Raw genomic sequence first — 18,049 nt, 5'->3', positions numbered from 1 at the left:
CAGAACTTTTGGGCTTTAAGAATAATGGCAAAGCTTTATAGAAAAGACTAGTGGTATAAAATTCGACTTCTCAGCTACGTATCACAATATCATAGTAACTCACCGCTTTCGCAGCCGGATTCAGCAGATGTAGCGGACACTTCTGTATATACTCCAAATGTTGTCCTTGTCTATCTCGAGATTCTGCCGTAGGTCGTGCTCCCTCAGACCGCGCTTGTTCAGTGACTGGATGAGCGCCTCGACTTGTTCTTGCGTGTGGAACACGGACCAGTGCGGTCGTGATTCGTCCTGCACAGATATATTTCTAATGGTAGCTTATAGGTATGATACCGAGGGGCACACTGAAATGATCGGGAATAGAATATTTCGGACTGAGTTACAATAAAACCATATCGAAAATACAAACTGAGACATGGATGCACAGAAAAACCAGAAAAAGAGACCAGCGCTGGGAATCGAACCCAGGTCCTCAGCAATCCGTTCTGCGTGCTATAACCCCTACACCACCGCTGGACAGGAAATTTAGACACGAATTTTTCCTATGCATACATATCTCAGGTTGCTTATTTCTACTACGCTACTTATGCAGCAGCACTAGCGACATCTATGTTCCGCTCTCATCGAGAGACGTCACATTCTTTCGGAACCAACCGCTCACCCAGACAAGAGATGTCGCTACTAAGCAATCAAACGGGATACCCGTAAAAATAACAAATTTGGAGTTGAAATAAAAAATACAAAAAGACTCCAAATAACCAATTACAATAAAACCTTTTTTAAAATTTGAATACTGGCCTCTTAGAATCTTAATGACATTCAAACAATTAAAAAAAAATGTTTAAAAACAAAAACTATGTTGGTTTAAAGTTGACGCGTCGTTAACAGAAATGGAGCTCACGCGTGAACATTTCCGTGCCATAATTTATCACAATTTTCGTCGCGGCTTATCTCAAGATAAATGTCTCAGCGAACTTGTTTCGATTTATGATGTTGAAGCACCGAGTTTCGGCTTCACAATAATTCACAATAATATTACTCAAACTCTTGTGAGATCACGATTATAGGTCAGGAACGGTCCGACTACTTTCGATCTTTCGGCGGGAGCACCACCGTCGTGAACGCACTCACCTATGAAAAAGATTTGAAAAAATCGATACTAGTCGCACCGCCCCTGACTTATAATCGCGAGACGAACCGTGTAATTAAGTAATATAATTTACAATATAAGAACATTCCTGAGAAGGAACTCTACTCGGGATTTCGGTCGTTGTCCAGAGAGTAGAGACACGTTGTACAGATGACGATGATGATGATTGTCCCACCTTGCCGTGCACCTGGCAGCAGCCGCCGTCGCCTGTGCAGAGCAGCAGGTCCCGCGCGGCGGTCAGTGAACTCTCCAGCCCGCTGAGTTTCTGCGTGAGCCCGTTGACATGCGCAAGAGGCTTCTTAGGCGAGCCGCCGCGCGAGTTCGCCGCCGACTCGTTCTCTTTGTCGCTGCCTGCTGGAAAGGGTTATGCTATTGATACGCCAAGTCACAATGGCGCAGTGGTTCTTGTTTTTTTTGGAAGTAGTCCCTGACATATGCAACTATTTTTTATTTGTTTAATTTATTTTTAGAAAAAATTAGCTCTGAAAGATTTTTTTTATGAACTAAAAGAATTTCCTTGCTCACCCGCGACCTTATGATAGTTAAGCTTATGTAAAACAGTCTAACATCTGGTAGCATGGTGTACGGTTGTGTTTCTCTGAAGATGAGCTCTGGTTGAGTTCGAAACGCGTCAGTGTAGTGTGGTGGTGGTGGTGATAGATGGGTTTGTATGATTTGTGTGTTCTTACAGTGTGGAGGTGGAGGAACTGCATTAACACGCATATTTTGCATAAGCTTGGCTATAATAAGGTCGCAGGTGAGCAAGGAAATTATTTTAGTTCATTTATATAAAAAAAACATCGAATAAACAGACGTTTCCGCATTTCCACCAGTGATGTTCAAAGAATGTGTTTTTCATAAACATCGCACAGCACCGCTCTGGTGGAAACAGCTGAGTAAAGCGAGGCTAGGTAAACGAAGCGTTTCTACTGGTTCATAAAACACATCCTCGCACATCTGTGGTTGAAACTACTGATGTGCCAAAGGAAACTTCCCAAAAATTGCAGAATTTTTCATATAGGAAAATTCAGAAACTTCTCAAAATTTTGTATGGGATTGAAACTCTCCATTTCTTCAATTTAAATTTCCTATATTTCTTGCGAATTTTCCAGAATTTCCGAGAACTTTTCCAACTTTTTGGAAACTTTCCGCAACTTGCACATCTGCAGTGAAAACGCAGCCTAAGACACTGAAACTAACATTGAAACTTAGTTACGCGGTGACACTACAGGATAGCAAAAAGGGCCACCACCCAGCATTCCATAAACAATGTAGTTTACCTCGCTCCCTGGCGTGGTGGTCGTGCGCCTTGTCGCGGCAGGTCCCGCGGCTCTCGGCGCCGTTCTCCACGAACAAACCCGCCACGTGCTGGTTCAGCCAGTAGCGCCGGAACGAACGGTCAGAACCTGATGGTATTGCAATGACGTAATTGATGTAACAAACCAATAATAACAAGCCACAGCTTTAATGAAATGCCATTTAATTTTAAGCAAGAAATCAGATTAGCTTTTTACAAGCTTTTATTTAGTTTCACCTGTCCCGTTGTCTGTGTGTCTGTAGTCAAATCTTGCAAGTTAAGTTTGACCAACTTTCAGTAGTCGGATTGACTTGAAATTTGGCATACTTATGTAAATTGCGTGACAATACAATAATCTGGTATTGACATCCTGGTAGTGCGGTCAGGATCGTCTCCGCAGGACGGAACTCTTCAACGGTTAATGGCTTCGACTTGAAATTTGGTATGCAAATGTAGTTTGGGTGACAATGCAAGTAAAGTCGACAAAAAGAGCAGTCAGCAAAAAAAAGCTTGTATTAAAAATGAAATATATACCAAAAACTTATAATTAGCTTTGCTTTTTGAGTTGGAGTACAAGTGATATCACAGTTCAGTGTATGCAAAATGTATAGAGGATCGAGATAAAAATAACTCTGTTCTATACCACAAATTTTAATTCAGAAAAAATTTAAAAATCTCAATGTTTAAACAGGATGGAACTTGACAAAAAAAAGTATCTAAATCTATCATACGGGTGCAGATTTAAACCTGTATTCTGGTCCCATTAGTCTAAGCCTATAAAGGGATACACCTCAAAATTACAGTTTTCTATGAAACAGACATGCTCAATGACTGAGTTCTAGCGGTTACACTAAATATGCCAAGAAACATGCAATATTTATCTGTCAAACATAACGTAACTACTCACCCAAATAAGAAGTATAATCAAACAGCTGTATCTTCAGCTCCTTAACTTTCTTCTCATACTCCGCCTTCAACCCTTCGCTCTCCTTGTTCATCTTTTCCAAAGCCAGTTTCAACTCCTCGTCGGCCGCACGAGCCTTATCACCGACCAGCTTCTGTTCCGCTTTCTTGGCGGTGAACTCCTTCTTTAGTTCCTGCCGTGATGCTATAAGTTGGGCTTCGCGACGACGCTCGTTTATCTAGGAAAACAACGGAGGTCAGTAAACGTACAGCAAGCAGAAAAGGATATTGGACTTCTTACATCTCGGCCTGTATATGTCCCACTGCAGCACAGAATGAGAGGGCATGGAAGACAACTCTAAAATAAACCGTTAAATTTTAACCCAGAAAAGCACATTATAATTGTAAAATTTGATGAGACATCATCTCAACATCTCCTGCTTTATATATGCCGCTATTGGGGCTGGACGGACGTCCTCTCAGATTGAGAGGGTTTGGATTCTAGTTCCCACTTATGCCCAGTGGGGATTGGAGACTTAAACACCATTGAATCGATCAAGGTCAAATGCAAGTGTAATTTTGTAAATAAATTCCTATAAAATTACGTTTGCAAGGTATAAAGTCCATGCCCTCTGCTTGACAACAGTCAAGTAGGACATTCTGGGCGAAAACCAGTAAACTTTATTACATATCTAAAAGTATTTTTTTTAGTAACTCACGTGTAAAGTGCGCAGCGCTTGCTTAGTGTTCCGCATCTCGTCCAGTTTCTCTTCAATGATGTCTCGCACGGTCGCGTAGCTAATCATTTGGTTCATCAGGCACTGCAGTATCTGGAACTTGTCGCCTGAAGACAAATGGAATATATCGATAGGGCATGGGTTATCTACAACAGTAACTTTAGACAAGCCGCTTCAGACTGTCAACAGTTTAGTTGCTTATGTTTCCTTTTACACACCGCATTTTTTAACACGCCGTCGTCGCGCGTTTTGCATTTGACAGCTGTAATCATTTATGGCTCGCAAACACGACAGCAATGTAGTACATTACGGTAATAGGTCGTATCTATATATGGATTTCATAGTAAGATACGACTTTTTCGAATATATTTCAAAATAATTTTCTTGGCCTGCTGAAACGACAATCGAACCAATCAAAACTAATCGTCTGCTGCATGTAAAATTAAATTGACCATCGGTTCCTTTGCAGCCTCTACAATACAGTACTATATTTAACACAATGGATAAGATTGAAATTCATTATTATCAATTCGTATAGTCTACGGCGATATTGTATGGTGTAGTACCTAGCGGCAGGTCGGCCACGTGCCGGCGCTGCAGCGCGTGCAGGATGTGCGGCGCGGCGAGGCGCAGGCGCAGGCCGGCGTCGTCGTGGCTGCTGTAGCCGCCGCGCTGGTGGTAGCGCCACGTCGCGCAGCGGGACCCCGGCGCCGCGCCCGACGACAGCAGGTGCAGCCTGGACCACGCAACCAAATACACTGATACTGATACACCGTATAACCTCCTGGGCCCTCACTTTCTTAACAAACTTAGCGCTTATGACCTAGACGTGGTTGACCTTTATTTTAGAATTCTTTATTCAATGAACAATTTTTACTTTACGAAGTAAATTGGGCTATTATTCTTCGTGTTAATTGGTCTTTATAAGTACGCGAGGGCCCAAAAGGATAGGCTGCAGCGTGATAATGACCAGTGAAAAAATTCGGTCACCTAGACAGGACAAGTACGAAGGGCTGCGCTGGCCAGTTCGCTCGACTTTCGGGGCGCTCCGGGACTCGGCCAATACGGTATTTGAGTAATTTTTATTTATTTTATAAATCAAAGCTTGTTAATACGTATTATCGAACGGAAAATAATTTTTAAGCTACCTATAGAATAAATATAATTATAAAAGTTTGAAGAGAGAAGTCAGAGTTATAAGAGTTAGCAAAGTCCTCACCTAAGTACTTCAGTGACGGTGGTGGGGTCGAGCGGCAGCTTACTGAGCGGCGTGCCGAGATAAGTCTGTGACCATTTGCTCGCCTTCGTCGCTAGTTCCACCGCCTTGTTCACGCCAACGTCACCGCTTATTGGCTCGTAGTCTAAAATATTCAAATATGACATAAAACTGGCCTTAGGCTGAAAATTAAAGTAAATAAAATAGGAATGGAACGCTTACCAGTAGACTCCTGGATGCCGCCACTCTCGTTATAATCCTCAGCCTCGTCCTCCTGCAGCGCGAATATTGTCGTCAGAAACATCTGTATCAGGTCACTGAAGACCCCGGCGTGCTCCTTCAGTGTGAGCGCTTTCCTGAGGATTGTTTGTTTGTTTATACTCTTTATTGTACAAAAAGGAAAAAATCATCATGTTGATGGTAATCAGAAGGAAATGGATTACAGTCTTGCGAGTAAACCGCTATTATGGTCTCTGAAACCAGGCCCCTTTTCCCCACTGGGCACACTGGGCACGTGCCCAGGGCCCCACGACGCATTGGGCCTAGTCCCTACTCCATTACCAAACGATAACCAATAGCTACTCCACTCACGCCTGAAAATCAGGCTTATACAGAATGCAGCATGTTGTGCCGAAGGCTTCTAATAGGTGAAAGTCGGCCCTGTCTCAAGCAGAGGATCATGGGTTCATTTGGGCTCGCACAGTCAAAAAACTCCAGGGGTTGCGACCCACAATCCCCTGTTTGAGAGGAACCACTAGACCATCACGGCTTAAAGTCAAATCATATTAAGCTATAAATTGCTTGGTTTCGTTAAGATCCTCTAGCTTATTAAGGGGCTGTTTCACCATCCATTGATTGTTGTTAACTGGCGGTTAGGTGTGATGCCGTCTCTATTTGTTTTGTCCGAATAGGCGGAGACGGCATCACATTTAACCGTCGGTTAACGCTAATCAATGGATGGTGAAACAGCCCCTTAGTAAACAGAATTTCATTGTTCTATTAAAACCGAGTGCTGCTCCATAGAGGCAAGGAAATACGTCGAGATTCTCCAAGATAAGGATAGCCACCTGAGGCACACCATAGATATTAAAAAAAAATGTCCTTGCAATTTGAATCTAATAGTATAGGAAATAAAGCCAAATTGCCGGAGTGTAAAATAATAAAGAAACAAGAGAAATTTTACTTTGCTACATTGTCATAGGTCAGTAACTCTCTTCAACTTACTGGAGTACACTATTTTGCACATTAGGGCCGCAAGAAGATAGTACGGCAGTTTGCCTTGCGCTCGATTTGCGGAGGAGTGCCCCTAGATGTGCCTCTGATTTAATCTAACTTAAAACCTATTTATTTCCATAATGTTTCCTCATACCTGAAGGTCTCCAGATCCAGCCCGTTGTGCAGCGTGTCCTTGACCTTCAAAGTCTCCCCGTGGATGTGTACGAACTCCAGCACAGAGAGGAAGTCACCGAACTGCGCGTGCGGGATGCCCTCTACGTCTATTGGGGTGCCTACTGGCATCATCTGTTAGAATTTTATACAAAATTAGTTTCAAGCTTCAGAAAATAACATTTAAGTAAGAAAAAATAGGAAAAAAAAATGAACTTTAGTAGAATTAATCCAGATTCCCAATTCCAACAGTCAACTTCATGTGGCCTCAAGAGAACAAAAGCACACGCTATGCAATAGATAACTCCTGAATTTGCCATATCCTATGTATTTGTTATGATGAAACTATAATGGAAATATAGTTTTTTTTTTTAATTTGATAACAAGCTTTAATTTATAAAATAAATAAAAAGTAGTCAAATATCGTATTCAAATCGTATTCTACCAACTGACCTTGTGATCCTCTAAATCCAAGTCTTCCTTGACCTTCTGCCACTCTTTGAGATATGCCTTCTTCTTAGCCTTCTCTTCCTCTTTACGCTGCCGCAACTGTTCTTCCGCCCTGCGCATTTTCTCCGCCATCTCCTGGGCGCTCTTCTTGGCCGCTGGGTCCGCCGGCGCCTTTGGTTTAGGTGCTATACAAAACGTTTGGTTTTACTTGCCATTTGTATATAATAAAGCCGAATTTACAACGTGCAACTGATCTCTAGTACCAATGGCGTACATTAAGTAGGCAGTGGGATAGGCAGTGCCTACCCTGCTGTGGGGGTTGCTACCGGAATTCCCTCAGAAGAGAGAGCTAGCCAATTGTTCATGGGAGAGAAACCGACAGAAACTAATATAAATTTTAATTAATTGTATTAATAACCTAACATGATTTTCCCCTAATTGTGCGTCACTAGACAACTGAATAATACAGTATAATAATAAATGTATCATCCACATATTTAAGGTAGTATTTCCCTAATTTTAATAATAACACATTTAAATTATACATTGTTGATTTCTTTAGACGTGTTTTCTATTGTATATAGACCTATATTGATGTCTGATGTGTATGTATGTTGAGCTCATTTGCGATCTACATACAGTGAAAGTTTATAAGACTACTGCAGCATCTCTGATAGGCATACTAGATAGACAGTTGGAGTAAGTTATTTATTTAACATAAACTAAAGAAATACAAACTACATGCACAGCATAATCTATAAAGGCAATACTAAACAAAGATTGACGTTGACTACTGACCATATTTATACGGATTACAACCTCGATTCCATGATTTTATTTCTTCTGTGCATCTTTTTCAGTTGTTATTATTTTATACTCACTTCATTTTTATCCGTCTTTTAATGAACTTATCCATGGATTGTTGCTGCCCTTTCTTATCTGGAGTGCCCTTCTTGGCTGACTTGGTGGCCGACCCAGGTTTGGGCGGGGCCTTGCTCGGTGGGGACTTCAACAGCTTCTTTGACGAGGGGAACTCGGGAGGATGGCCGATGAATATTTGGTCAAAGTTTACTTTGCCTATGTTGTACTTGTCAAGTGCTGTTTTCTGCAAGGAATAGTGAAATTACATTGCCATATTAAGTGTCTATATACATATTATTATTTTTTCTATCAGGAAAACTGGGCAATCACTGGGGTCGCTCCAGGAAGTCATCTGCATCACGGTCTGCTAGGCTTATCTAGGAGTTAGGCTGGCAGCAATAGTGCCTACAGCCAGTTACTCAATATAGACGCACACAGACATCTAGTTGCAGAGAACTGATCTACCATTGGCATGCAGTTGGTCAATTCCAGGGTAGGCAGCTGCTAGTTTGCGCCTGCAGCAGCGTGCAAGCCCATAGCAGCAGGATAGGCAACATGAGCGCTGCCTACCTTAATTCACACCCCAGATCTATACCTATATTCACAGCAGCATGATACACTACTGAAAACTAAAACTACGAAACTGAAGTGGCAGTGGGCGGGGCACATTGCTCGCAGGACTGATCGCCGATGGGGTCTGAAGGTTCTCGAATGGCGTCCGCGGACCGGGAGACGAGCTGTCGGTAGGCCTCCAACAAGATGGAGCGACGACCTGGTTAAGATCGCGGGATCGCGTTGGATGCGGAAAGCACAAGACCGGTCTGAGTGGAGAGCCGTGGGGGAGGCCTATGTCCAGCAGTGGACGTTTTTCGGCTGACATGATGATGATGATGATGGTAATACACTACAGTTCGCTCTGACCATGAACCAACCTTAATGGTAATGACTCCTTCGGACTGCTGCACGAACTGCTTGAGGAACAGGCGGTTCTTGTCTCGCGAGTAGACACCCTTGCGCCGGCGCACGCGGTCGTGCGGCGCCAGGCCCACCTTACCGCCCGCCGGTTCGGAGTCCTGGTACTGTTCCACTTCGTAGCAGTATGATGACGCTGGGAGCATCACTTTGCTGGAATAAATTATTAAGTTAATCATTAATTTACGGGTTGAAATCCTGCCAGGCAAAGACAATGTTAACTAATGTATGTATGTATGTAAATACTTTATTGTACAAAAGAATAAAACAAAATTAAATTGACATACTTTGAGAGTACAAATGTGGACTTATCCCTTTAAGGAATCTCTACCAGTCAACCTTTGAGTGGATTAGCTGTTAATTTGGCAGTGTATACCACAATCATCGACATCTATGTACCTTACGGCACTAGACTGGCTGTTTGGAACAAAACTCGCAGCGCACCAATCATCAATATTACTTTGACATTTTATTTTAAATGTAAAATTTTTTGGACTATAAGGTAACGAGGTTCGAATCATGAACTTTTTTTTTTAATTTTGTCAAATTAAGGGCTAAATGAATTAAAAAACCGGCCAAGAGCGTGTCAGACACGCCCAAAATAGGGTTCCATAGCCATTACGAAAAAAATAAGTAATATTTTTCTAAGGATTTCGTATTTTATGCGGAATCTTCCAAGTTTAGGTATATGTTATACCTTAGGGTGCTATTTACTCATAAACTACTAATAATTCTCAAGTAAACTTAGCCGTTATAGTTTGCCTTGAAAGTCTGATATACTTAATACCATCCTGATTTTTTTCAAATTTTTCCACTCACCGGTTTAGATTTTAGAGGGGGGGGAATGCTCGATTTTTATGAAAATTTGCACTTTAAAGTTGAATATTTCGAAATCGTCTTTGTAACCCCCTAATGGTTTTAAAAGACCTATCCAACGATACCCCATACTATAGGGTTGGATGAGAAAAAAATAATCACCCCCACTTTACGTCTATGGGAGGTACCCTAAAAATAATTATTTTTGAATTTTTAATTGTACCATTTTGTCGGCATAGTTTACTTATATATCCGTGCAAAATTACAGCTGCAAAGCCGCGGACGGACGGACGGACAGACAGACAGACAGACAGACATGGCGAAACTATAAGGGTTCCGTTTTTGCCATTTTGGCTCCGGAACCCTAAAAATCAGTTAGGGTCCGACAAAGAGTGAGTTAAGTTCTAGCATTTGGGTTTACTACAAAAGGCAACATGCGTTTAAAGGGAAATTGGATAATATCAGCAAAAAAGCTTGTGTTACAACTGAAACTGAAATTTTTAGCAAAATTCTTGTTATTGTCAGATTAAAATCTGACCAAAACATTTTAATATAGTCCAGGATTAACCAGAAAACGCTTATGCCCACCTACCTGACCGACTAAATTAACTGTGTTACTAATTATAAGTTAACTTCAAGGTGTAGAAGTTACTTCATCCCATTACTAGAATTGTGGCCATATTGTCCAATAGCATTCACCATCTCTTTTTATCCTCAAGCTATACCATGCGACAAAAAGAAGTACTTAAAATGATTGTGATACAATACAATAAAAAAATCTTTATTGCACAACACATCGGTACAAAAATTTAACACTGACACAAAATTCAGGGTAGACAATATGTGAGTCTGTGTGTTAATCAATAAAACCTCTGTTTTTTTAGTAAAAGATTGGCAACCTGTTTTATTTTGCTATGACTCGATATCTTAACTGTAGTCAGTGAAACTAATGGCCTTCAGAGATTATTCAGTTGGCTTCCTTGATCAGTAGGCACATTAAAATAACTAAGTTAATGAACTAAAATTATTCCCTTGCTCACCCGCGACCTTACAATAGCTAAGCTTATGCAAAATATGCGTGTTCATGCAGTTCCTCCACCTCCACACTGTAAGAACACACACACAAGTCACAAAACCCATCTATCACCACCACCACACTACACTGACGCGTTTCGAACTCAAACAGAGCTCATCTTCAGAGTGACACAACCGTACACCATGCTACCAGTTGTTAGACTCAAACACCTGGCCTGGCCTGGTCTAACAACTGGTAGCATGGTGTACGGTTGTGTCACTCTGAAGATGAGCTCTGTTTGAGTTCGAAACGCGTCAGTGTAGTGTGGTGGTGGTGTGATAGATGGTTTGTGTGATTTGTGTGTGTTCTTACAGTGTGGAGTGGAGGAACTGCATGAACACGCATATTTTGCATAAGCTTAGCTTTGTAAGGTCGCGGGTGAGCAAGGAAATTATTTTAGTTCATTGATATGGACCTCCGCAAAGTAACGCCTGATTCAATAAATTATAACTAAGTTAGTTCTTTTATTCAAAACAGATAACAACAGCATTACCAACCATGCAATAATTATCGTAAATGTATGATATTTTTATGTCATATACAATATAAAATAATAACAGGGTACCGCACAACAATTTTACTGTTTTATACAATAATTTATTAAATATTATGATATTTTTGAGAACTTAATGTGGAGTAAACAATGTGAGCATAAAAGGAAACGCACCATTCACTGATTGCTACAAATTAAGCTACAAATTCAATCAACATGAATGCTACTACCAACATAATCATCAAAAAAAAAAGAACATGAGGACTTAGTAGTCTGTAGAAGACATAGATATACAAATTTAAGTAGTAGTCCATATAAATAGTTTATTTTTAATAATAATATTTTAGACATACCATACTTAGTTATTCTCTTACTTCCCTCTTCCTTTTTAAATACTCAAAACAATAGGCAATCCTAAATAAACCCTAGCTTTTCATATATTACATGAATAAATGTATGCAATAAAACTACAATAATTTTGTGTGTGATTTGGGGGCTCAGGCCTGAAATATCTGATTTCCTAAAATGTACAATTTTCAAAACGTCTGCGTTTTCACAATGTTAGCAGTTCTATTTTGTCAGCTTTCTCAAAATGTCTGCTATTTAAAATGTGTACAATCTCTAATGTTTACATTCCTATAATATTAGCATTACCATATATTTTGCTTTACCGTTATGTTCACTTTTTTAAATAGGCTATTATATAGTCTTGTTATGTTAGTTTTCCCATAATGTCTGCTTTATTTTCAAATCAATGTTCTAAATGTAAAAGGTTTAATTGCTTGCATACTTACTCTTTGATAACATAAATACCTAATATAAAATTACTGCTTTAGAACAAAATATTTTTCGTTCTCAACCGGTTTCGTACCCGAACGAAGGGATTTTCGTAGTTTAGTTTTTTACTAAAATCAATGCTAATAAATGCGAAAGTAACTCAGTCTGTCTGTCTGTTACTCTTTCACGGCTAAACCGCTGAACCGATTTAGATGAAATTTGCAGAACATGATTGGAGACATTTTGGAAATAAGACATTTCTGGAATGCCAACGTTATAAGAAGGCGGATATTTTGAGGTTGCAGACATTTTGATAATAAGCACTTTCTGAAAAGCTAACATTATACAAAAACTGTCATTCTTGGAGATAGGCAATTTTAAATAGCTGACATTTTGAGAAGCTGACATTATGCAAAAGACGTGTTGACATTATGAAAAGCAGACATTTTGCGAAAAATACATTTTAGGAAAACGGATATTTCAGGCCTGAGCCGATTTGGGATCATTTTGGATTTGCATATTGGCAACATTGGATAACAATCATTTTTATATTCCAAATTTTATCAACTTTTTTTTATTGCTTGCTGTATTGTACCTACTCTATTTATTTTTGTATTTATAATGATAAATAATAACCCTCCTTCAGGTAGTTCAATAAGAAAAAGGATAAGAATAAGAATGGTTTATTGGCTGATAAAATAGATACACATACAGAAACACTGAAGTATACACATCAATGCCTATAAAGCTATGCTATATAGCTATGGTAAGCTATATAGTTGGGTAAAAAAATAAGTATTTTAATCTTAATTAGTTTTGGGTTGATAATCCGTTTTCTCAAGCCATCTTTTTTGTGGTGTTCTGAGTATTTTCAAGAACCATCCTCGGTTTTCAAAGCACCCTGATAAGGTCACACCCTTTAAAATGATTATTACTTGAATTGAATAATTTTCTGCATGCTTTTATTAGATATATTGTTCAGTTTCTGTGTTTTTAGATATATTGTTCTGTTGCACAGCACAATTTCTGTGACCGATAAAAGTGGTCTCGCCGGAAGGCCAGCGCTGGCTCCACCCCCAGAGTCCGCATTTATCCTGAGGCAGGACCTTTTTCACACACAATTTAATATTAAAAAAGGGAGGACCCTCGCTCCGAGTCATTTCTGGTGCAAAGGCTGTCCATAGCTATCCAACGTGGAAATGCCGCAAGCGTTATGGCACCTTTGGGGCGGAATGGCGAGGGGCGAGTTATTTGACTAGGTTATAGTTTTTTTTTATTATGTATGTACAGTAATTAATATATTTATTTGTCTTTTTGTATGTAGTAGTTTAGGTTAGTTTTATTTTAATTGTTATGTATTCTTTCTCTTCAATGTATTTAATAAATTATTTATCTAATATTTGTTTGATTGTTATTTTTTGTTTTATATTTTATACTTTTGTTGTTTTTGTAGTAATATGTGTGTATTGTGTGTGGAATAAACTATTTAATTTCATTTCATTTACTGCATCCTGTTTTTAAAATGAATCATTGCAATTTTTCTAATTTCAAATAATAGTTTTTTTTTTATAGTGTCTAGCAACCTAAATGTAAGTAGGTACATATGTAAGTATAACCAAGATGTAAGTACAATGTGACACGGACTTACCTCCCTGGTGGTTGTTTCTGGGATGTGATGGAGAGGATGTGAGCCTCCTGCCAGGAGTCCCCCTCCAGGCAGGCCTCCACTGTCTCACCAACAAAGAACCTCTCCCTCACAAAGTTGAAGACATCCTCAGACATCTCAGCAAATGAACTTCTCTTGGTCCTTGATGCTAAGTACAATATGGGGATCCTCAGCTCCATAGGAAAGTCTTTGAGTGATCTCCTTGCAGCCTTCTCACTTTCCAGTGCCTCTGCATAAGTCAAGTTGTTCTTCCCTGTCATCTCACATGACCACACCATGGAGTTAACCAATATAATCCTCTCACAGTATTCTCTGTCAACAAAATAACAACAAAAACATGAATAAACATCACGCAGCCGCGACGCGGACGATCGACGTCGCCAAACATCGTGTCACGCTCTCGTAATTGCGCGATCTCCCGCTCGTTAACAATGTCAGCGGTCTTTCTAGCCGACTACAAACACTATTATCTATCATTGTACAAAAAATGCGCGGGATTTCCCATGTTTGCGATAACTCACTCGTAGTCTTTGAAGATCTCGTCGGTGATCTCGCAGTGGAAGACCTCATCGTCGTCCCGCAGATACCCTGACGCCGCCGATTTCTCGAACGCTTTTCTTTTCAACAGAGGCATGTTAAAGAGTTCGCGGGTCACAAGGATGGCACAACGATTATCACACCGATTTTCGAGCACACCGGGCCTATACTTCACACAACTTTATGCGGCGCATCTATAGCAGTATTATTTTGGATTATACATCAAGAAATTACTTTAATTTACAACAAATATCGAGAGAAAATTGTTGCGTGGTTTCGATTGACAAGCCAAAGCCAAAAAACGGCGCGCTGAACCACAGATTAAAAAATATCTCGGCCGGCATATTTTTTTCAAACGGTTGGTTGGACTGAGGTTGGAGTAGAAGGCGGATGTACTCTAAACTGAGTTTAGTAAACTCTAGTCAAAACGTAGCGATTCTAATCGGTCATAACAAGTCATAAAATAAAATTTCATTTGCAAGAGTGAAAATAAAATCAGCTTATAATAAAGAGTACCATGTTTTTGTAGTATACATCATTAATGACACAATACACCCTTTTCCATCTTTTAGTTTTAGTTCTTCCACCAAATCATAATTATTCAAGAAGTTGTGCTTAGTAACAAGTGCTCTCGAAAGAATTAAGTGACTGGATTAATTTTCCGAAGTCATTATTGATTAATTAGTTGTAGTTGGTTGTAGTCGTTGCACTTGCAGCGTGATTAAAATTTCTTCAAACAACCCGAACCGATTGCTTGTTTTGTCATTGTCAGTGTCACAGTCACAGTCAGTCAGTCACACTTTAGTGACATTGACTGACAGACGTACTTTGTTTGCTTGCAAAGGGCGATGTTGAGCAACATTTATTCAGATTTTAATATTGTTAAATAAGTGTAATGTGATTGCAAATAGTATTTGAAGAAGTATTGAAGATGCCGAAAGAACAATACAGGGAAACCGACTTTGGGAGAAAAATGTTAGTTAGGTTATGTTTACTCTTTATGCATAAAAACCGCTTATTATTTTACCTTTTACTGCATTATTTATACACCTAACTGATCACTTATGTAATTTAAACTACAATTCAAGCTTCTGGCTAACACTTGCTAAAGATTTTATCAAACTTTCTCGAGTACTTTTAACGAGAATGACGTAAAATGTAAAGTACCACATGTAAACTATTTCTTATATTTTTATGCTACGAAACAAAGTAATTACTCTTTATATACTTTCAACTTGTTAAAAACTTAACTTCAGCCTCTGATTTGTAACCAAACAACGTAGATAAAACACAAAAAAAGTATATGTTCAAGCCTAAACATAATTGATTTGTGTTATGTTTTAAGCTCCCATGTCACATTCAACGTAGACAGCGCGTCTGATATCCAGCAAGCCGCGCATATCCGTGTGATCACTAAGAACCTGTATGCTCAGGATGGCCAGAGGGTGCCAGCTGCTTACGGGGTGCTGGACAGGAGAATGGTAAGCTGTATTTGGTAATTTTTTCGGTATAATAAATGATAATAGCCTGTGAAATTTTTAACGCTATCCAATACTTACTTTCTGAAGTGGATAGGAGAAGACAAGTGGTGATAGTAACTACCTACAACTTTATGGTCTGAAGGGCCTAATGTCTAGAAAATTAACACTGTTTTGCTTTTCTTCACAAAATTATGCGCCAAAGGTCACTAACTGTTGTTATATTTTCAAGCTACTATGTTCCTTTGTCTATTCAGGGTACCAACCAGAAGAATGCCAACTGTGACACTTGTGGGCTGGGCCTGGCAGAGTGTGTGGGCCACTACGGTTACATCGAGCTTGCTCTGCCTGTCTTCCATGTTGGATACTTCCGATCCATCATCACAATATTACAGAGTATTTGTAAGGTAAGATATCTGCTGATAACATAATACACCGATTGATAAACAATTGATACCGTTTCTGATTCACCAATATAACAATAAGTCATTTTTGAAAAAAAAAGTGCGAATGAATATAGTACATTCATGAGGTGTTGAAACACAATTCTCTTTCAGATCGGTAATAGTGTATTGTGGCATCACTTGTTAGCCTATAAATATTTGAAAGCTACTAAATATCAAAGGAGAATGAGCAAAATGGTCTATCGGCCACCACTGAAGCTTTTGAAAACTGACTGCAATGAATATGAATTTATTAATTGCAAAATACTTCACTTTGAGACCGTTAGATCATCATTATGTTGAGAATTTTAATTGCTAAACAATCAATCAATAATTGGGAAAACTATGCAAAGTACCTTAAAAGAAAATAGTCTCTTATTTGATTTCCAATTAAGTCATGGTAATGAAACCAAAAGTAACAGTACTATACTACATTGTCAAATGATAAAATAATCCTTGGCCACTCATTGCAAATGCAAACACACCTAAGACAAATTACAACATAAAATGTAACATTAGAGAAACATGTGTTTTTGATACCGTCTATATTTTGTTGATGATGTTTATCATTAATTTTAGGAATGCTCCAAAGTAATGCTGCAAGAGAACGTAAAGAGATCCTTCCGCCGCAAATTCATGAACCCAGAGCTCTCCTATCTTCACAAGAAAGCCCTCAGGGCTGCGGTCTTGAAGAAAGCCAAGACCTGCACGAAGTGCCCGTACTGTGAATCCTTGAATGGCATAGTCAAGAAGAGTTCAGCAGGGATATTGAAGATCATCCATGATAAGTACAGGAATAAGAAGCCGACGGACCCTTTGGTTCAGAAGGTGTTGCATGAGTTCCACGAGGCCAAGGAGTCCAATAAGGAGCTGGCTGCTATGATTAATAGTGGACTGATCATTGAGTTGAGCCCATTGCAGGTAATAGTTTTTCTGCTCTAATATTCTATGGGTTGTGGAATTATACACATACATACATCACGCCTCTTTCCCGTAGGGGTAGGCAGAGACCACTTCTTTCCACTTGCTACGATCCTTACATACTTGTTTCGCTTTGTTCGTCGTGTGGAATTATGATTAAGGCAATAATTGTCCCTTTCGAAAACAAATACCCTAAACTTTATATAAGATTTGAATCTTGCAATTTAAAAATTCAGTGCCAATAATCTGACAACTTTGGTTTTGTGACAGTCATGGATTAATTATATTAAAGATCAAAGATATTTAAGGGTTAAAGATAATTCAAATTCAAATCATTTATCCAGTAAATAGGCTGCAATGGGTACTATACATACATATAAATACAGGTACTTATACATTAAGGATTAAGGGTATTAAGGATTAATGATATTAAGGATATTAGGGATTATGGATATTAAGGATTAAGGACATTAGAGGTTATGAATATTAAGGGTTAGGGATATATTAAAGATTAAAATTTTATTAAATACACAGGTAATGAACCTGTTCCGGCGGATCCCGGACGAAGACATCCCGCTGCTCGGCATGAACGTGAAGATATCCCGGCCGGAAGACCTGATACTGACGCGCATGCCCGTGCCGCCGCTCTGCATCCGGCCGAGCGTCGTGTCCGACATCAAAGCCGGCACGTGAGTGTCTTAAGAGAAATTTCCCTGCCGGCCGCGCGGCCGCGATAGGTATTCGTTTGGGGTATTGCTGTCTTTATCGCTCGTGACATTACCACTCGCAGCCGTCCCCATGCCTTCCGCAACGACGTCCGTAATTTATATCGAGATAGCCTTGGGTTTCGTTGTCCTCATATTATACGAAAAGT

The 18,049-nt window shown here is 39.5% G+C and overlaps 2 protein-coding genes across 2 annotated transcripts in view; one reads left to right on the top strand and one right to left on the bottom strand.

Annotated features, from left to right (window-relative positions):
• LOC141432948 (bromodomain adjacent to zinc finger domain protein 1A-like) overlaps nt 1–14,659 on the bottom strand; it is a 29,263-nt gene extending 14,604 nt beyond the window's left edge. Inside the window, 14 exon segments of the mRNA XM_074094783.1 lie at nt 153–288; nt 1,323–1,501; nt 2,428–2,553; nt 3,352–3,586; nt 4,067–4,191; nt 4,651–4,820; nt 5,304–5,445; nt 5,523–5,656; nt 6,670–6,821; nt 7,140–7,318; nt 8,016–8,241; nt 8,930–9,122; nt 13,779–14,108; nt 14,318–14,659. Coding sequence (XP_073950884.1) covers nt 153–288; nt 1,323–1,501; nt 2,428–2,553; nt 3,352–3,586; nt 4,067–4,191; nt 4,651–4,820; nt 5,304–5,445; nt 5,523–5,656; nt 6,670–6,821; nt 7,140–7,318; nt 8,016–8,241; nt 8,930–9,122; nt 13,779–14,108; nt 14,318–14,430 — 2,440 coding nt within the window. The 5' untranslated portion in view covers nt 14,431–14,659.
• Nucleotides 14,660–15,118: 459 nt separating this feature from the next.
• The window catches only part of Polr3A (RNA polymerase III subunit A), a gene marked incomplete in the record, with an annotated part of 96,727 nt that continues 93,796 nt past the window's right edge, over nt 15,119–18,049 (top strand). Inside the window, 5 exon segments of the mRNA XM_074094020.1 lie at nt 15,119–15,308; nt 15,679–15,814; nt 16,069–16,218; nt 16,834–17,175; nt 17,710–17,864. Of these exon segments, the coding sequence (XP_073950121.1) occupies nt 15,265–15,308; nt 15,679–15,814; nt 16,069–16,218; nt 16,834–17,175; nt 17,710–17,864 (827 nt within the window).

The sequence above is a fragment of the Choristoneura fumiferana genome, chromosome 11 (genome assembly GCF_025370935.1).
Source record: "Choristoneura fumiferana chromosome 11, NRCan_CFum_1, whole genome shotgun sequence".
NCBI lineage: Eukaryota > Metazoa > Arthropoda > Insecta > Lepidoptera > Tortricidae > Choristoneura > Choristoneura fumiferana.
The sequence above is the reverse complement of the archived record's forward strand: the minus strand, read 5'-3'. Positions and strand labels throughout refer to the sequence as shown.